This window comes from Bufo gargarizans, chromosome 4, assembly GCF_014858855.1.
Source record: "Bufo gargarizans isolate SCDJY-AF-19 chromosome 4, ASM1485885v1, whole genome shotgun sequence".
In the NCBI taxonomy this organism is placed as follows: domain Eukaryota; kingdom Metazoa; phylum Chordata; class Amphibia; order Anura; family Bufonidae; genus Bufo; species Bufo gargarizans.
The window spans coordinates 150,274,686-150,296,460 of NC_058083.1; the positions used below are offsets into that span (position 1 = coordinate 150,274,686).

A 21,775-nucleotide genomic window follows, 5' to 3' on the forward strand; every position below is an offset into this window, starting at 1 on the left:
TTTCCTCAGATACTGAGGTTAGGACTGTATCACTGATTTTATATTCTGCTCTTGGGTTTTTACACCACAGGTGCATTATCTTGCACTTATCAACATTAAGTTTTAGTTGCCAGATTTTTGTCCATTCCTCTAGTTTTCCTATATCCTTTCCATTTGGTGTATCCCTCCAGGAACATCAACCCTATTACAAATCTTTTGTAAGACGTCAAAAGGTGAATGGCTTGAGAAGGTCCACAAGAGCTATCTCTAAAAACAGTGGTGCATGGTCAGAAAGCAGTATATTGCTTATGGTGGCTTTTTTGTATTTTGAAAGCAGGTGGGGGGGGGGGGGACAAATATTTAATCAAGTCGTTGGTATGACTTGTGAGCTAATGAATAGAAAGTGAAATCCTTTTCAAAGGGGTGGAGTGTCCTCCATGAGTCAACTAGGCCTGCGTCTGTAATAGTTCTCAGTATTTTACGAACTGCCAACTGAGACAAAGCGGACCATTCAGAGGATGCGTCAAATCGTGGGTCAAGAACCACATTCAGGTCTCCGCCCAGGATCATCACTCCCTCCGCAAACTCACTAAACAAAGCCAATGTCTTAATAAGTAATTTATGTTGTAACGTGTTAGGGGTATAGACATTACCAAACGTATACACCCAATTGCCAATGGACCCTTTCAGGAAGGGTCGAGCGCACCTCCAAGGGTAGATTTTTATGAATGGCTATTGATGTAACTTTTGTTCAGGAGTCAGGAGACACACCGTGAAACCATTGGTTGTAGATAGATCTGGTTAGACAAGGGATGTGATCTTTCTTGAAGTGCGTCTGATGTAGCAACATAACATCTACTCAGTGTTTGCACATGTGTTGGATGATTTGGCCCCTCATGGAAGGTGCGTTCAAACCTCAAACATTGAAATAACATACATTAAGTGTAGCCATAACACTGCTGGGGTAGTAGAGAATAACTAGCCACAGTAGACCTCTTTGGATTTAGTGCGACTGTAGAAAACAAACATATAAAAAAATAAATAAAAAAAGAACAAACGTTAGTCATTGCTATTTGTAGTGTCTTATCAAGGCACAATTGAATATAAAGCATATTTTCAGCATAACATCGGTGGACAGTGAGTCATGTGGCCTTAGCGGCATTTCTATCAATTTGTGCTCCAAGCAAAAGATAAAGGATAGGCTTGAAGCCTATAGAGAAAGAAGGGGGGGGGGGGGGTCGGTGTGACCCATTATGCGGCCATATAGAGGGATAAGGGCCGGTAAATTATGCATGTACATTAAAGCATTTAGGAGGGTAGAAAAGGGTCAGATTATCTATCAATATTGGTATTAGGCATCCACCCTCCAGTAAAGGAGATAAAAAATAGCAAGGTTAGAGATATATAAAATACTCAGTCAGCAATGTCCACTGGTAACCTCCAAAGGGGTCAGCTTGTCCAGTTTCCTCTTCATACGCTGTTGTCTCGAAGGGTGAGATGGTGTGCAGGGAGTGATGAATGGAAGTCGTGGAAGATCCGTCAGGTTCTGGGCAGCATTCCAATCTGGAATATCTAGTGGTTCCATCTCTAAACTCTGATATACTGTTTGTAGGTCCGCCAGAGAATAGATCGTTATCTTACGTCCAGGGGCGTTGATAAGAACTCCGACCAGATGTAACCAGCGGTATGTTATATTTCTGTCTTTGAGAGCATTCAGCAGAGGTTTTAAAGCTCTCCTTTTTTGTAGTGTCAATGGATAGAGGTCTTGGAATAGGGAGATATTAGCCCCATAAAATGTGAGCAAGGCTGATGTGCGGGCTGCTTGTAACATAGTAACATAGTAACATAGTACATAAGGCCGAAAAAAGACATTTGTCCATCCAGTTCGGCCTGTTATCCCGCAAGTTGATCCAGAGAATTTTCTCCACTTTAGAGGACTATAAACTTCCTTCCCGACTCCAATCAGGCCATCAGAATAACTTCCTGGATCAACGACCCCTCTCTAGTAGCTATAGCCTGTAATATTATTAAGCTCCAGAAATACGTCCAGGACCCTCTTGAATTCCTTTATTGTACTCACCATCACCACCTGCTCAGGCAGAGAGTTCCACATTCTCACTGCTCTTACCGTAAATAATCCTTTTCTATGTTTGTGTACAAACCTTCTTTCCTCCAGACGCAGAGGATGTCCCCTCGTCACAGTCACAGTCCTGGGGATAAATAGCTGATGGGATAGATCTCTGTACTGACCCCTGATATATTTATACATATTAATTAGATCTCCCCTCAGTCGTCTTTTTTCTAAAGTGAATAACCCTAATTTTGATAATCTTTCAGGGTACTGTAGTTGCCCCATTCCAGTTATTACTTTAGATGCCCTCCTCTGGACCTTCTCCAGCTCTGCTATGTCTGCCTTGTTTACAGGAGCCCAGAACTGTACACAGTACTCCATGTGTGGTCTGACTAGCGATTTGTAAAGTGGTAGGACTATGTTCTTATCACGGGAATCTATGCCCCTTCTGATGCAACCCATTATCTTGTTGGCCTTGGCAGCAGCTGCCTGACACTGGTTTTTGCAGCTTAGTTTGCTGTTTATTAAAATTCCTAGATCCTTTTCCATGTCAGTGTTACCGAGTGTTTTACCATTTAGTATGTACGGGTGACTTGCATTTTTCCTTCCCATGTGCATAACTTTACATTTATCAGTGTTAAACCCCATCTGCCACTTATCTGCCCAAGCCTCCAATCTATCCAGATCCCTCTGTAGTAGTATACTGTCCTCATCAGTGTAAATTACTTTACACAGTTTAGTGTCATCTGCGAAAATTGATACTTTACTATGCAAGCCTTCTACAAGATCATTAATAAATATATTGAAGAGAATAGGGCCCAATACTGACCCCTGAGGTACCCCACTAGTGACAGTGACCCAATCTGAGTGTGTACCGTTAATAACCACCCTCTGTTTTCTATCACTGAGCCAGTTACTTACCCACATACAGATGTTTTCTCCCAGTCCGAGCATTCTCATTTTATATACTAACCTTTTATGTGGTACAGTGTCAAATGCTTTGGAGAAGTCCAGATGTAGAACTTTTTATTTTGATTGAAAGCTCACCAGTTGGCATATCACATATCTAGGCGGTTTATTTTGTCATGGTAGGGGGCGCAGCACCCTATGAGCCCTGTCCATTGCAAGGTCAGGCATGGAGTCTGGGCCTAACATTAATGTAAAATGTTCAGTCACTGACTCCATGAGGTTTTCTGCTGTGACTGTTTCAGAAAGGCCCTTAATATTGTTGCATCTACCGCGATTATCTTGGTCTTCGACCATATTGTATTAGAGGTTAATGTGGGCTTGGGCATTGTCAAGACTGGACGATACAGCAAATCCAAAGTCCACTATGGCCCCCTGGTTAGCTTCCACATTATCTACCCGTTCAGTCACTTGCCTCAAATTCCGCTTGATGTCTTGCAGAGCTCTCTTTTTATTGGGCTCATGGCTTCAACCAAGAGATCTTTCATAAACGCCCTCAAGACTGGGAGTTGTTCTAGGCTCAGTTGGCTGTTAGCCTCACTGTCTCTCTCTGCTTCTGAGTCTGCTGAGAAGTCCACGGAGGGAGAGGCTTCTTCTCTCAGAGCCATCTTGCCACTCTGTCTCGCTGAGAGCGGATCAGTTTTCCTCACTTGTCCTGTATAACAATGTTTTTATACCGCGATAAAGCTATAGTTTTCATCATGTTCGAGCTGGATATTTCAACTTTTCCTGATCAATACAAGTAAGCATGAAAAATAAAATGGACTAAACTGTTCCAGTTCATATACTAACTGCGGGCCCTGCAGGTATTTAATAATGTGTATCCACAATTTATATCTTAATATAGCAGTGGCAAACAAATATATAAAAAAAAAAAAAAATACAAAGTTACATATTTGTAACAATCTTACATTTACAATATATAGTCTTTGTATGTATAATTAGGGATGAGCGAACTCGAACTGTATAGTTCGGGTTCGTACCGAATTTTGGGGTGTCCGTGACACGGACCCGAACCCGGACATTTTCGTAAAAGTCCGGGTTCGGGTTCGGTGTTCGTCGCTTTCTTGGCGCTTTTGTGACGCTTTCTTGGCGCTTTTTGAAAGGCTGCAAAGCAGCCAATCAACAAGCGTCATACTACTTGCCCCAAGAGGCCGTCACAGCCATGCCTACTATTGGCATGGCTGTGATTGGCCAGAGCACCATGTGACCCAGCCTCTATTTAAGCTGGAGTCACATAGCGCCGCCCGTCACTCTGCTCTGATTAGCGTAGGGAGAGGTTGCGGATGCGACAGTAGGGCGAGATTAGGCAGATTAACTCCTCCAAAGGACTTCACTTGATTAATCGATCGATCTGCAGCTGTGCATCATTGAGCTGCTGAAATTCAAATGCTCACTCACTGTTTTTAGGCTGCCCAGACCGTTTGTCAGTCACTTTTTTCTGGGGTGATCGGCGGCCATTTTGTGTCTTGTGCGGTGCTGCGACCAAGTGCATCCAAGCTGCGACCAAGTGCATTTAACCCTCAATGGTGTGGTTGTTTTTTGGCTAAAGCCTACATCAGGGTGAAGCTGTCACACCAAGTGCATTTAACCAGCAATAGTCTGTTCATTTTTTTGGCCATATACTAAATCAGGGGCAAGCTGCGCCTGTCACCAAGTGCATTTAACCCTCAATGGTGTGGTTGTTTTTTGGCTAAAGCCTACATCAGGGTGAAGCTGTCACACCAAGTGCATTTAACCAGCAATAGTCTGTTCATTTTTTGGCCATATACTACATCAGGGGCAAGCTGCGCCCGTCACCAAGTGCATTTAACCCTCAGTAGTGTGGTGCGTCAAGCTGTGACACCAAGTGCATTTAACCAGCAATAGTCTGTTCATTTTTTGGCCATATACTAAATCAGGGGCAAGCTGCGCCCGTCACCAAGTGCATTTAACCAGCAATAGTGTGGTTATTTTTTGGCCATATCCCAGTCTAATTCTGTCACTAAATCCATACCGGTCACCCAGCGCCTAAATACTAGGCCTCAAATTTATATCCCGCTAAATCTCTCGTTACCGCTGTCCTGTTGTGGCTGGGAAAGTTATTTAGTGTCCGTCAAAGCACATTTTTTGTTCTGGGTTGAAGTACAATTCCCAATTTAGCAATTTCATAATTTAGTGGTTCCTGCTATATCAGAGCTATTTGAAATCTATCCCTAAAAGGGTATATAATATTCAAGGTGCACATTGGGTCATTCAGAATAACTTCACACACACCCGCTACTGTGTATTTCCAAGTCTAATTCTGTCACTAAACCCATACCTGTCACCCAGCGCCTAAATACTAGGCCTCAAATTTATATTCTGCTAAATCTCTCGTTACCGCTGTCCTGTTGTGGCTGGGAAAGTTATTTAGTGTCCGTCAAAGCACATTTTTTGTTCTGGGTTGAAATACAATTCCCAATTTAGCAATTTCATAATTTAGTGGTTTCTGCTATATCAGAGCTATTTGAAATCTATCCCTAAAAGGGTATATAATATTCAAGGTGCACATTGGGTCATTCAGAATAACTTCACACACACCCGCTACTGTGTATTTCTAAGTCTAATTCTGTCACTAAACCCATACCTGTCACCCAGCGCCTAAATACTAGGCCTCAAATTTATATCCTGCTAAATCTCTCGTTAACGCTGTCCTGTTGTGGCTGGGAAAGTTATTTAGTGTCCGTCAAAGCACATTTTTTGTTCTGGGTTTAAATACAATTCCCAATTTAACAATTTCATAATTTAGTGGTTTCTGCTATATCAGAGCTATTTGAAATCTATCCCTAAAAGGGTATATAATATTCAAGGTGCACATTGGGTCATTCAGAATAACTTCACACACACCCGCTACTGTGTATTTCCAAGTCTAATTCTGTCACTAAACCCATACCTGTCACCCAGCGCCTAAATACTAGGCCTCAAATTTATATCCTGCTAAATCTCTCGTTAACGCTGTCCTGTTGTGGCTGGGAAAGTTATTTAGTGTCCGTCAAAGCACATTTTTTGTTCTGGGTTGAAATACAATTCCCAATTTAGCAATTTCATAATTTAGTGGTTTCTGCTGTATCAGAGCTATTTGAAATCTATCCCTAAAAGGGTATATAATATTCAAGGTGCACATTGGGTCATTCAGAATAACTTCACACACACCCGCTACTGTGTATTTCTAAGTCTAATTCTGTCACTAAACCCATACCTGTCACCCAGCGCCTAAATACTAGGCCTCAAATTTATATCCTGCTAAATCTCTCGTTAACGCTGTCCTGTTGTGGCTGGGAAAGTTATTTAGTGTCCGTCAAAGCACATTTTTTGTTCTGGGTTTAAATACAATTCCCAATTTAACAATTTCATAATTTAGTGGTTTCTGCTATATCAGAGCTATTTGAAATCTATCCCTAAAAGGGTATATAATATTCAAGGTGCACATTGGGTCATTCAGAATAACTTCACACACACCCGCTACTGTGTATTTCCAAGTCTAATTCTGTCACTAAACCCATACCTGTCACCCAGCGCCTAAATACTAGGCCTCAAATTTATATCCTGCTAAATCTCTCGTTACCGCTGTCCTGTTGTGGCTGGGAAAGTTATTTAGTGTCCGTCAAAGCACATTTTTTGTTCTGGGTTGAAATACAATTCCCAATTTAGCAATTTCATAATTTAGTGGTTTCTGCTATATCAGAGCTATTTGAAATCTATCCCTAAAAGGGTATATAATATTCAAGGTGCACATTGGGTCATTCAGAATAACTTCACACACACCCGCTACTGTGTATTTCTAAGTCTAATTCTGTCACTAAACCCATACCTGTCACCCAGCGCCTAAATACTAGGCCTCAAATTTATATCCTGCTAAATCTCTCGTTAACGCTGTCCTGTTGTGGCTGGGAAAGTTATTTAGTGTCCGTCAAAGCACATTTTTTGTTCTGGGTTTAAATACAATTCCCAATTTAACAATTTCATAATTTAGTGGTTTCTGCTATATCAGAGCTATTTGAAATCTATCCCTAAAAGGGTATATAATATTCAAGGTGCACATTGGGTCATTCAGAATAACTTCACACACACACGCTTCTGTGCATTTCCAAGTCTAATTCTGTCACTAAATCCATACCGGTCACCCAGCGCCTAAATACTAGGCCTCAAATTTATATCCCGCTGAATTTGAATACAATACATTGGGCCAAATAATATATTTGTTGTTGTGGTGAACCATAACAATGAGAAAAACATCTAGTAAGGGACGCGGACGTGGACATGGTCGTGGTGGTGTTAGTGGACCCTCTGGTGCTGGGAGAGGACGTGGCCGTTCTGCCACATCCACACGTCCTAGTGTACCAACTACCTCAGGTCCCAGTAGCCGCCAGAATTTACAGCGATATATGGTGGGGCCCAATGCCGTTCTAAGGATGGTAAGGCCTGAGCAGGTACAGGCATTAGTCAATTGGGTGGCCGACAGTGGATCCAGCACGTTCACATTATCTCCCACCCAGTCTTCTGCAGAAAGCGCACAGATGGCGCCTGAAAACCAACCCCATCAGTCTGTCACATCACCCCCATGCATACCAGGGAAACTGTCTCAGCCTCAAGTTATGCAGCAGTCTCTTATGCTGTTTGAAGACTCCGCTGGCAGGGTTTCCCAAGGGCATCCACCTAGCCCTTCCCCAGCGGTGAAAGACATAGAATGCACTGACGCACAACCACTTATGTTTCCTGATGATGAGGACATGGGAATACCACCTCAGCATGTCTCTGATGATGACGAAACACAGGTGCCAACTGCTGCGTCTTTCTGCAGTGTGCAGACTGAACAGGAGGTCAGGGATCAAGACTGGGTGGAAGACGATGCAGGGGACGATGAGGTCCTAGACCCCACATGGAATGAAGGTCGTGCCACTGACTTTCACAGTTCGGAGGAAGAGGCAGTGGTGAGACCGAGCCAACAGCGTAGCAAAAGAGGGAGCAGTGGGCAAAAGCAGAACACCCGCCGCCAAGAGACTCCGCCTGCTACTGACCGCCGCCATCTGGGACCGAGCACCCCAAAGGCAGCTTCAAGGAGTTCCCTGGCATGGCACTTCTTCAAACAATGTGCTGACGACAAGACCCGAGTGGTTTGCACGCTGTGCCATCAGAGCCTGAAGCGAGGCATTAACGTTCTGAACCTGAGCACAACCTGCATGACCAGGCACCTGCATGCAAAGCATGAACTGCAGTGGAGTAAACACCTTAAAACCAAGGAAGTCACTCAGGCTCCCCCTGCTACCTCTTCTGCTGCTGCCGCCTCGGCCTATTCTGCTGCTGCCGCCTCGGCCTCTTCCTCCGCCTCTGGAGGAACGTTGGCACCTGCCGCCCAGCAAACAGGGGATGTACCACCAACACCACCACCACCACCTCCGTCACCAAGCGTCTCAACCATGTCACACGCCAGCGTTCAGCTCTCCATCTCACAAACATTTGATAGAAAGCGTAAATTCCCACCTAGCCACCCTCGATCCCTGGCCCTGAATGCCAGCATTTCTAAACTACTGGCCTATGAAATGCTGTCATTTAGGCTGGTGGACACAGACAGCTTCAAACAGCTCATGTCGCTTGCTGTCCCACAGTATGTTGTTCCCAGCCGCCACTACTTCTCCAAGAGAGCCGTGCCTTCCCTGCACAACCAAGTATCCGATAAAATCAAGTGTGCACTGCGCAACGCCATCTGTAGCAAGGTCCACCTAACCACAGATACGTGGACCAGTAAGCACGGCCAGGGACGCTATATCTCCCTAACTGCACACTGGGTAAATGTAGTGGCAGCTGGGCCCCAGGCGGAGAGCTGTTTGGCGCACGTCCTTCCGCCGCCAAGGATCGCAGGGCAACATTCTTTGCCTCCTGTTGCCACCTCCTCCTTCTCGGCTTCCTCCTCCTCTTCTTCCACCTGCTCATCCAGTCAGCCACACACCTTCACCACCAACTTCAGCACAGCCCGGGGTAAACGTCAGCAGGCCATTCTGAAACTCATATGTTTGGGGGACAGGCCCCACACCGCACAGGAGTTGTGGCGGGGTATTGAACAACAGACCGACGAGTGGTTGCTGCCGGTGAGCCTCAAGCCCGGCCTGGTGGTGTGTGATAATGGGCGAAATCTCGTTGCAGCTCTGGGACTAGCCAATTTGACGCACATCCCTTGCTTGGCGCATGTGCTGAATTTGGTGGTGCAGAAGTTCATTCACAACTACCCCGACATGTCAGAGCTGCTGCATAAAGTGCGGGCCGTCTGTTCGCGCTTCCGGTGTTCACATCCTGCTGCTGCTCGCCTGTCTGCGCTACAGCGTAACTTCGGCCTTCCCGCTCACCGCCTCATATGCGACGTGCCCACCAGGTGGAACTCCACCTTGCACATGCTGGACAGACAGTGCGAGCAGCAGCAGGCCATAGTGGAGTTTCAGCTGCAGCACGCACGGGTCAGTCGCACTACAGAACAGCACCACTTCACCACCAATGACTGGGCCTCCATGCGAGACCTGTGTGCCCTGTTGCGCTGTTTCGAGTACTCCACCAACATGGCCAGTGGCGATGACACCGTTATCAGCGTTACAATACCACTTCTATGTCTCCTTGAGAAAACACTTAGGGCGATGATGGAAGAGGAGGTGGCCCAGGAGGAGGAGGAGGAGGAGGAGGAAGAGGGGTCATTTTTAGCACTTTCAGGCCAGTCTCTTCGAAGTGACTCAGAGGGAGGTTTTTGGCAACAGCAGAGGCCAGGTACAAATGTGGCCAGCCAGGGCCCACTACTGGAGGACGAGGAGGACGAGGATGAGGAGGAGGTGGAGGAGGATGAGGATGAAGCATGGTCACAGCGGGGTGGCACCCAACGCAGCTCGGGTCCATCACTGGTGCGTGGCTGGGGGGAAAGGCAGGACGATGACGATACGCCTCCCACAGAGGACAGCTTGTCCTTACCCCTGGGCAGCCTGGCACACATGAGCGACTACATGCTGCAGTGCCTGCGCAACGACAGCAGAGTTGCCCACATTTTAACCTGTGCGGACTACTGGGTTGCCACCCTGCTGGATCCACGCTACAAAGACAATGTGCCCACCTTACTTCCTGCACTGGAGCGTGATAGGAAGATGCGCGAGTACAAGCGCACGTTGGTAGACGCGCTACTGAGAGCATTCCCAAATGTCACAGGGGAACAAGTGGAAGCCCAAGGCCAAGGCAGAGGAGGAGCAAGAGGTCGCCAAGGCAGCTGTGTCACGGCCAGCTCCTCTGAGGGCAGGGTTAGCATGGCAGAGATGTGGAAAACTTTTGTCAACACGCCACAGCTAACTGCACCACCACCTGATACGCAACGTGTTAGCAGGAGGCAACATTTCACTAACATGGTGGAACAGTACGTGTGCACACCCCTCCACGTACTGACTGATGGTTCGGCCCCATTCAACTTCTGGGTCTCTAAATTGTCCACGTGGCCAGAGCTAGCCTTTTATGCCTTGGAGGTGCTGGCCTGCCCGGCAGCCAGCGTTTTGTCTGAACGTGTATTCAGCACGGCAGGGGGCGTCATTACAGACAAACGCAGCCGCCTGTCTACAGCCAATGTGGACAAGCTGACGTTCATAAAAATGAACCAGGCATGGATCCCACAGGACCTGTCCGTCCCTTGTCCAGATTAGACATTAACTACCTCCCCATAACCATATATTATTGGACTCCAGGGCACTTCCTCATTCAATCCTATTTTTATTTTCATTTTACCATTATATTGCGAGGCTACCCAAAGTTGAATGAACCTCTCCTCTGCCTGTGTGCTAGGCCTAAATATATGCCAATGGACTGTTGCAGTGGTGGCTGACATGAAGCCTGATTCTCTGCTATGACATGCAGACTAATTCTCTGCTGACATGAAGCCAGATTGTCTGTTACGGGACCTCTCTCCTCTGCCTGGGTGCTGGGCCTAAATTTATGACAATGGACTGTTGCAGTGGTGGCTGACGTGAAGCCTGATTCTCTGCTATGACATGCAGACTGATTCTCTGCTGACATGAAGCCAGATTGTCTGTTACGGGACCTCTCTGCTCTGCCTGTGTGCTAGGCCTAAATATATGCCAATGGACTGTTGCAGTGGTGGGTGACGTGAAGCCTCATTCTCTGCTATGACATGCAGACTGATTCTCTGCTGACATGAAGCCAGATCGTCTGTTACGGGACCTCTCTGCTCTGCCTGTGTGCTAGGCCTAAATATATGCCAATGGACTGTTGCAGTGGTGGGTGACGTGAAGCCTCATTCTCTGCTATGACATGCAGACTGATTCTCTGCTGACATGAAGCCAGATCGTCTGTTACGGGACCTCTCTGCTCTGCCTGTGTGCTAGGCCTAAATATATGCCAATGGACTGTTGCAGTGGTGGGTGACGTGAAGCCTCATTCTCTGCTATGACATGCAGACTGATTCTCTGCTGACATGAAGCCAGATTGTCTGTTACGGGACCTCTCTGCTCTGCCTGTGTGCTAGGCCTAAATATATGCCAATGGACTGTTGCAGTGGTGGGTGACGTGAAGCCTCATTCTCTGCTATGACATGCAGACTGATTCTCTGCTGACATGAAGCCAGATCGTCTGTTACGGGACCTCTCTGCTCTGCCTGTGTGCTAGGCCTAAATATATGCCAATGGACTGTTGCAGTGGTGGGTGACGTGAAGCCTCATTCTCTGCTATGACATGCAGACTGATTCTCTGCTGACATGAAGCCAGATCGTCTGTTACGGGACCTCTCTGCTCTGCCTGTGTGCTAGGCCTAAATATATGCCACTGGACTGTTGCAGTGGTGGGTGACGTGAAGCCTCATTCTCTGCTATGACATGCAGACTGATTCTCTGCTGTCATGAAGCCAGATTGTCTGTTACGGGACCTCTCTGCTCTGCCTGTGTGCTAGGCCTAAATATATGCCAATGGACTGTTGCAGTGGTAGGTGACGTGAAGCCTCATTCTCTGCTATGACATGCAGACTGATTCTCTGCTGACATGAAGCCAGATCGTCTGTTACGGGACCTCTCTGCTCTGCCTGTGTGCTAGGCCTAAATATATGCCAATGGACTGTTGCAGTGGTGGGTGACGTGAAGCCTCATTCTCTGCTATGACATGCAGACTGATTCTCTGCTGACATGAAGCCAGATTGTCTGTTACGGGACCTCTCTGCTCTGCCTGTGTGCTAGGCCTAAATATATGCCAATGGACTGTTGCAGTGGTGGGTGACGTGAAGCCTCATTCTCTGCTATGACATGCAGACTGATTCTCTGCTGACATGAAGCCAGATCGTCTGTTACGGGACCTCTCTGCTCTGCCTGTGTGCTAGGCCTAAATATATGCCAATGGACTGTTGCAGTGGTGGGTGACGTGAAGCCTCATTCTCTGCTATGACATGCAGACTGATTCTCTGCTGACATGAAGCCAGATCGTCTGTTACGGGACCTCTCTGCTCTGCCTGTGTGCTAGGCCTAAATATATGCCAATGGACTGTTGCAGTGGTGGGTGACGTGAAGCCTCATTCTCTGCTATGACATGCAGACTGATTCTCTGCTGTCATGAAGCCAGATTGTCTGTTACAGAACCTCTCTGCTCTGCCTGTGTGCTAGGCCTAAATATATGCCAATGGACTGTTGCAGTGGTGGGTGACGTGAAGCCTCATTCTCTGCTATGACATGCAGACTGATTCTCTGCTGACATGAAGCCAGATCGTCTGTTACGGGACCTCTCTGCTCTGCCTGTGTGCTAGGCCTAAATATATGCCAATGGACTGTTGCAGTGGTGGGTGACGTGAAGCCTCATTCTCTGCTATGACATGCAGACTGATTCTCTGCTGACATGAAGCCAGATTGTCTGTTACGGGACCTCTCTGCTCTGCCTGTGTGCTAGGCCTAAATATATGCCAATGGACTGTTGCAGTGGTGGGTGACGTGAAGCCTCATTCTCTGCTATGACATGCAGACTGATTCTCTGCTGTCATGAAGCCAGATTGTCTGTTACGGGACCTCTCTGCTCTGCCTGTGTGCTAGGCCTAAATATATGCCAATGGACTGTTGCAGTGGTGGGTGACGTGAAGCCTCATTCTCTGCTATGACATGCAGACTGATTCTCTGCTGACATGAAGCCAGATTGTCTGTTACGGGACCTCTCTCCTCTGCCTGTGTGTGTGCTGGGCCTAAATATATGCCAATGGACTGTTGCAGTGGTGGCTGACGTGAAGCCTCATTCTCTGCTATGACATGCAGACTGATTCTCTGCTGACATGAAGCCAGATTCTCTGTTACGGGACCTCTCTCCTCTGCCTGGGTGCTGGGCCTAAATTTATGACAATGGACTGTTGCAGTGGTGGCTGACGTGAAGCCTCATTCTCTGCTATGACATGCAGACTAATTCTCTGCTGACATGAAGCCAGATTGTCTGTTACGGGACCTCTCTCCTCTGCCTGGGTGCTGGGCCTAAATATATGCCAATGGACTGTTGCAGTGGTGGCTGATGTGAAGCCTTATTCTCTGCTATGACATGCAGACTGATTCTCTGCTGACATGAAGCCAGATTCTCTGTTACGGGACCTCCCTCCTCTGCCTGGGTGCTGGGCCTAAATATATGCCAATGGACTGTTGCAGTGGTGGCTGACGTGAAGCCTTATTCTCTGCTATGACATGCAGACTGATTCTCTGCTGACATGAAGCCAGATTCTCTGTTACGGGACCTCCCTCCTCTGCCTGGGTGCTGGGCCTAAATATATGCCAATGGACTGTTGCAGTGGTGGCTGACGTGAAGCCTTATTCTCTGCTATGACATGCAGACTGATTCTCTGCTGACATGAAGCCAGATTCTCTGTTACGGGACCTCCCTCCTCTGCCTGGGTGCTGGGCCTAAATATATGCCAATGGACTGTTGCAGTGGTGGCTGACGTGAAGCCTCATTCTCTGCTATGACATGCAGACTAATTCTCTGCTGACATGAAGCCAGATTCTCTGTTACGGGACCTCTCTCCTCTGCCTGGGTGCTGGGGCTAAATTTATGAAAATGGACTCTTACAGTGGTGGGTGACGTGAAGCCAGATTCTCTGCTATGGGACCTCTCTCCAATTGATTTTGGTTAATTTTTATTTATTTAATTTTTATTTTAATTCATTTCCCTATCCACATTTGTTTGCAGGGGATTTACCTACATATTGCTGCCTTTTGCAGCCCTCTAGCTCTTTCCTGGGCTGTTTTACAGCCTTTTTAGTGCCGAAAAGTTCGGGTCCCCATTGACTTCAATGGGGTTCGGGTTCGGGACGAAGTTCGGATCGGGTTCGGATCCCGAACCCGAACATTTCCGGGATGTTCGGCCGAACTTCTCGAACCCGAACATCCAGGTGTTCGCTCAACTCTATGTATAATAGTTAATAGCTATATAATGCTGCAGGGAAAAGACAAGGCCACTAACTCCTGGAGTAGTCTTTGCTTAGTTGACTGCTGGTCCATGAAGGTCAAGAACCCTTTGGGATCAGGCAAAACCATAGTCGGAACAGGCTGAGGTCAGGGCATACAGAGCACTGCTCTCATTCACTTCAGTTGGTAGTTCCTGCAGCGGATCTACTCTGAAACATTTGGATCCCCAACATTTAGATATTAATGGCCTAATCTGAGGATAGGCAATCATTAGTAAAGAAATGGACAACCACTTTAAGGACATGGTTAATTTTGCCCTTTATGATGCAAGATATTATTTTGCTTTTTTCTATTCGTAAGATTGCATTCCAAAGGCCATCTTTGCTTTTACATTGATTTTGCTGTGTGGAATTATTGCAAAGTGGAAGAGTTTAAGAACCACAGCAACTCAGCCATAAAGTAGAGACCCTGTAAAGTTACAGAGCGGGGCTACTGAGTGCTGAGGTGCATAGAGCCTGACAGTCGTCAAAGCTCTGCTGACTCAGTAGTCCAAAACTCCTCTGGTACCAATATCGGCACAAAAACTGTGCTCCGGGAGCTTAACGGCATGGGTTTCCATGACTGAGCAGTTGCATACAAGCCTTTTATCACCAAGCACAAAGCTAAGCGTCAGATGGAGTGGTGTAAAGCACGCCGCCACTGAGTTTGTTGAACAGCAGGAGAACATTACCTGCCTGACTGCATTGTACCATCTGCAAGTTTGGTGGAGGAGGGATAACACTATGGTGTTTTTCTTTAGAGGATTCTCCCAACATTGTGGTTACAGTTTAGGGAAGGTCCTTTTCTGTTCCAGTTTGACTGTGCCCCAGTACTCAAAGCAAAGTCCATAAAGGCATGGTTGGGTGAACCATGACCCCAACCCTATTGAACACCTTTGGGAAGAACTAGAGTAGCAATTGCGAGCCAAGCCCTCTCATACATCAGTGACTGATATCACAAATATCTGGATGAATGGGCAAAAATTCCAACAAACACACTCTAAAATCTTGTAGAAGCCTTTCCAGAACAGTGGGAGCTGCAAAGGCAGGACCAACTCCATATTATTACAAGCTTCTGTAGATGTAATGTGTAGGTGTCCCTCAAATTTGGTCATATAGTGCAACTTCAACTGTAAGTGATCATAAATCTACCCTGCTGAGCTTTCATGCTTTGCTTCCACCACTAACTATACAGTTACAGCACTTTGCCAGAAAGCTTTAATACATCTAGTGTAATCAATTGTAGTTATAACTAATTTGTATAAGTAAGATACGATTCACATCTGCAGTGCTTATGCATTATTATGTTCCAGTAAAGAGAAAACTGAAATGTCAAACATCAACTGTAAAATATAGATCCCATTTGGCAATGGTGCAATAAATGGGATTTCCATGTCTGTCAGACAAAATATCATTATATGCAGTGATATTTTGTCCTGTTTTTTTTTTTAATCAACAAGGGAGGCTCCTAACCGAACCTTCACTTTAGATATGAACGAAGCCCCCCTCCCCATGTGTAAGGCTTATTTTTTACAGATATCCAATAATATGTATTTTTGATACATTGAAAAGTTTCTTAAATGGGTTCTCTGCGAATTAAGAAAAAAAAAATTGTAAAAATACTTAAAGCAGTTGTCTAAATTATGTAAAAAAAAAAAAAAAAAAAAAGAAAGCACTTTAAATCTGATGGTCTGCAATATATACATAACGGTACTTTCACACTTGCGTTGTTGGATTCCGGCATGCATTGTCATCCGGAAAAACGTATCCGGTATTTATTTTTTTCAAATTTTTAAAGGTGTGCGCATGCGCAGACTACAAAACCGGTTCCGTTTTTTCCAGAACACTTGGCATCAATGCATTGCAATGGAAAATAATGCCGGCAAGTGTTCTGGAATTTTGGGCGGAAAAAATACAGCAGCATGCTACAGTATTTTCTCTGTCCAAAAACCGTACAGTGACTGAACTGAAGACATTCTGATGCATACTGAACGGATTGCTCTCTATTCAGAATGCATTAGGATAAAACTGATCAGTTTTTTCCCGGTATTGAGCCCCTAGGATGGAACTCAATACAGGAAAAGGTAACGCAAGTGTGAAAGTACCCTAAGCTAAACAGGTTTTCGGCAAAAAAAGTCTATATATTTCCTCATTTCCCTACTTCTGTTATGGCCCTTTGCTTACATGCAGCTGTAGAACTGTGGGGGTGTGTAACAACAATTTCTGAGGTTTTCCTAATGAATATTTGTGGGTGTCAACAAATACTGCCTTTCCCCTCTGTTTGCTTTGCAAAGGGAATGACTAAAATTGCTGCCCTGTCTGCAGTGTGACTGCTGGGATACTTATGTTGTATGCATAGGACTACAAGTCCCAGCTGTATAGTACGATGACATTGCTGATGCACACAGGATCTTCCCCCTACCTGTTCTTGTGCAATGCTCTGCAGACACTTCCTCAAAGCCAGCAGAAGAGTACAGAGCAGAGAACTCCTCCAGTCTTTGTCAGCTCTGTATTTGGAGGGGTGAGGAGAGAGGGAGGATCCTGTGCACAGCATTTATTTCCTCAGTGCCTGGAGAAGAGGAAACCTTCAGCTGCTCAGTACCTGATGCAGAGCCTCCAACCCTGAGTCTGTGCTGCTGGTGGTAGAAGGGGTTAAACTCTGCTGAAGAATCCAGTGGGAGGGGAGACATGGCAGACAACTCAGCTAGCACATCAGCATTGCAGGGGGTGTGGCTTGTCACTCCAACCAGCACAGCCTTCACAGTGAGGTTCTGTGCACAGAGGCAGACCTGCTCCCTCAGGCTTGGGCACAAGTTATCATCAGAGCAGGGAAAGAAGCTGACATCACAGGTCATGTGACTCTCAGCTAACTAGGAGAACAAGGCCACTGCAGAAGAAGTAATATAATTGAAAACTCCTTACATGTGATTAGTTAGAAACATACAAAGAACAAAAAAATAATAATAATAACCTGGACAACTCATTTAAATATTACATTATTATAAATATATTCACAAATATAGTCCTCCTCTCTGCTCTGCCTGTCAGGGATTATGATCCTGAATACATCTGACAACTTTAACTTAATCTCTGTTAAAGAGGAGGATGAGGGTGTGGGTAATGATCATCAGCACTTCTATGCAGTCTCCATTACCACATTTTGTCCTGTTCGTCCTCTGTGTACTTCATGTCTCCTAGTGAACTCCATTCCTACAGAGATTCAGCTGAAGATTTTATCATCTGTATTCAGTATCATAATCCCTGACGAGCAGAGCAGAGAGGAGGATGAGGCAGCTCTTTACCTCAGTGTTGTGAAGTAACTTTTTCTTCCTGTGTATTTGGGACAGGTTTTTTGTGTACTAATAGGACGGTGGCCATTTCATTTCCCCTAATGATTGCTCCCTAGACAAAACGAGCCATTATAACTAATGAAAGATATTTGGGAATATATTTATAATAAAGTTATAATAAATATTTATATATATATATATATATATATATATATATATATATATATATATATATATATATATATAATGATATAATGGTATAACCTTGTTAAACACAGCTTTACATTATTATTATTATTAGTGCATTACTAGGCCCATTTAGTTGTCACAGTTGGCTGGTAAATGAATGACAATTTTTCAATATAGAAACATTAATTTGACATTGAAATCATCAAGTCGTCAACTGGGTACCTGAGGAATTCCATATTTTGTTTATAAGGTTAAATCTTTCTGGGTAGAAAAACACATCGACCACCTACCTTGGCAATCTTCTGATGACATAAAATATGCATTATTTTTGCAGTTGATGATGCAGCCACATGGGAGATGACTCCAATGCTCAGACAAAACAAATAGAGAAGTGGTGGTTGCAGATAACAATGTCAGAAGGAAACTTAATGTCTCAAATGAGACGTTCTGGAAGCCAACAATGTGCTGAACAGCCATCTGTATCTGAAAGGCAGAAATATGATATAGTAACTATTAACTTCCTAGTTCTATGAATAATGAAACCTAAGTGCATTAGATAATTAACATTATCAATATCTCCAATATTAAAGTTTTTTTCTGAGATTCTGATATTAATGGCCTATCCTCAGAATAGCAGACTGCAAAGAAAAAAGGGGGGGGGGGGGGGTCAGTCAGCACATCCCAATGTGCAGGTGCATGTCACCATGGCTGAAAGCACTAAGGCCCCTTTCACAGGAGCGTGTTTTCCACACGGGTGCAATGTGTGACATGAATGCACAGCACCCGCACTGAATCCTGACCCATTTATTTCAATGGGTCTGTGTACATGAGCGTTTATTTTCACGCATCAGTTCTGCATTGCGTGAAAAACGCAGCATGCTCTATATTCTGCGTTTTTCACGCAGCCCTGGCCCCATAGAAGTGAATGGGGGCTTCAGTAAAAAACGCATTGCACTAGTGCGGAAAATACTGAACTCAATCGCAGACAAAACTGACTGAACTTGCTTGCAAAGTGGTGCGAGTTTCACTGAAAGCACCCTGAAGGCATTCGGAGCTAGTCCGTATCGTTCGTGTAAAAGAGGCCTTTTCCCCATTTACTCCCCCCCTTCATTCTTCATAACTGAATGCCATTTTCCGAAAGTAATCCCTACACTCATGCACTAGCTCCTTCTGCCCTGTTCTATTTAGTACAAAGATGGCTGGACCACTTTCTAAAACAATTAAATGTACCTTTAGCTTCAACCCCTTTTCCTCATAGATTGTAAGCTCTTGCAAGCAGGGCCCTCACTCCTAGTATTTCATTTGTATACTAGCCTGTAATCCTGTGATGTCTATTTTGATTTGTACATGTACCCCCTGAATTGTAAAGCACTGCGGAATTTAGTGGCACTATAAAAATTAAGATTATTATTATTAAATCAGATACACCTTTTTGGCTTAAAAAGTCACCATTGTGATATTTGGTGAGCCTCGACACTATTTAAAGTTACCCATGCTTAAGGGACAAAAGTAAAATTAGAACTGGATCATGGCACATTTATTATGCATACATGACTTTTACAAAAGTGCATAAAAGTCACATATCCATGCCAGGCAACCCTGGTGTACTTTTACACATTTAGGTGTAAATCACACTGCAGTCAACCCAAATATATTAAGGTGCACCATTTCATAAATTTGGTGCCAGCACACAAAGCAAAGGCAGACTTAAAAATGACACAAAAACTATCTCGAATGATAAGTGCCCCCATAGTATTTACACAGTGAAATGAAATCAGAAGGGTTCATTAACTACAATGGGCCTAATGACCCAATGCATGGGCATACATGTGTAGTTATCCAACTCCTCCATAAAATAAGATTTTGGCTTGAGTAACTTAGAGGGGGTATTGGGAGTAGAATATTGGTGACCTATCCAGTGATTATTATCTAACTGGTTGGGATCTGATTCCAAGCGCCCCCACGGTCAACTGTTTGAAGACGAGGTCATGGCATTCCATTGAGTGCTGTGGACTCCTCCTAGGCCAGTGAGGTCGCATTTGTTGGTCACATGTTCTTTGTGCAGCTTAATACCATTCAAGCGAGTGGGCCTAGGGTTCAATACCAAACACAGCCACTATACAATGTACAGCACTATGCTTGGTAAGTTGTGAGGTGGCCTCTGTGCTCTGATCTCTTCAAATAGTCTCATATTGATGGCCTATACTGTGGATCGGTCATTAATAATGTACTCCTGAGAATCCCCTTGAACTTCACAGAACACATCAAAGATTTACCCTTGATGTTCAGATTTCCACAGACTCATTCCCCAAGCACCACACAAAGTGACTCTTTTATATACAGATGTAGCCAAGCTAAACCTGACTCTGATAACACATAGCACAGTGCCATCGTGTGACAAAAGCCATTGAAATCCATTGAAAGTTAGTTATCTTTTTCTTTCCATTCTTTACTTAAGGGGTTAGCTATCAAGTTTAGCTCGGCTGCATCTGTATACAGAGAAACTATTGGTATTTTTGTGAAAAGAAAGAAATCTTGACTGTCTTCACCTATCTTGGATGGCCTCACCTAAATTGCCCAAATCACATTAATTTGTAAAGGAAGTAGGTTAGAAGATTTTAGTGGATAATGATTGAGCTTCATGGGGTTGTCACAGCACAGTTCTTGCTCTGGAGGACTTGATAATACTATGTATTTAACAAGGTGTGGTCATCCAGGCCTTCACCCATAGCAATCAGCTTTTTTGCCATGCTAAGGACTTAACCAGATGTTACAATAACTCATGGACATTACATAGTTCTTGGAGACAGAGACATTACTTTGCCTTCACACCCTACAAGGTTCTGTTTGATGATATTTTAAACCACAAAAATATATACCATAATTCTGCTTCTATTGAACAGCTAGAGGGAAATCTACATTCACTAGGGGTACAAAAACACTTGTATGTTTCATTGATCCAACATCTAGTTTGAGTCCACCAACATCTATAATGAGGGGCAGCTCCAACAAGCTCATTGGCAGCATTGCTCCATTAAGGATACATGAAACCTCAAAAAATATTGACTAGTATGGTTAAAATTAATTACAAATGGCAGGCAGAGAACCTGTTTGCTGGCACTTTGGAAACTGAATAAGCACACTGGCAACTTTGTCATACCTGTGGAACATTTTGGAGGTTCCTCTTCCCTACTGAGTACTTAATAAGAAAACTCATGGCCAGTTTCAGACAGCTATAATACAGCTGCATTTTAACATTCATGTAATGGCCTCATACCTAGTTAAGAACACCATGGGCCTACGGTATAGAGATATCTCAGGCAGCAAATTTCGTGCCAGCATTATAAAAATAGAAGGACACGTTTCTAAGGGCTTAAACGTTCAGTTTTGTATGCCATTTTTTAAACCAAAGACGGGAACAAATCATAAACAGAGGATGTGTATAAGGGAAACCCTGGTTCTACTTTTTGCTTTAGCTTCAAAAACTGCATAAAAAAAACTTAACGTGTAAACCCAGTCTACAAAACATAGGCTTTCAGATTATTTCCTTATGCAAAAATATGTAGTCTATGTCTAAAATGCATAATTGTGCACAGATGTAGCTGAAATTAAAGGAAGTCCTGCTCTTGAGAACATCCTTCTAAAATGCGCAATGACCTGACCTGGGGTGAACAAGGTTTTTTTTTTTTATGTAGAGAATGTTACATATGGTACATATTGTTACCTGGCGTCCATACTTGTACCATTTGCCACCATTTATATATGCGGTATGTGCATGTCCTTGTAGAAGCAGAAGTGTCACATTATTACGCATTTTATTATTCACAAAAT

The 21,775-nt window shown here is 44.6% G+C and overlaps 1 protein-coding gene across 1 annotated transcript in view; it reads right to left on the bottom strand.

Annotated features, from left to right (window-relative positions):
* GPR149 (G protein-coupled receptor 149) overlaps positions 1-21,775 on the bottom strand; it is a 206,163-nt gene that overhangs the window by 182,995 nt on the left and 1,393 nt on the right. The window contains exon 2 of the mRNA XM_044291043.1: positions 18,235-18,427. Within this exon, the coding sequence (XP_044146978.1) occupies positions 18,235-18,427 (193 nt within the window). The remainder of the gene's footprint in view (positions 1-18,234; positions 18,428-21,775) is intronic.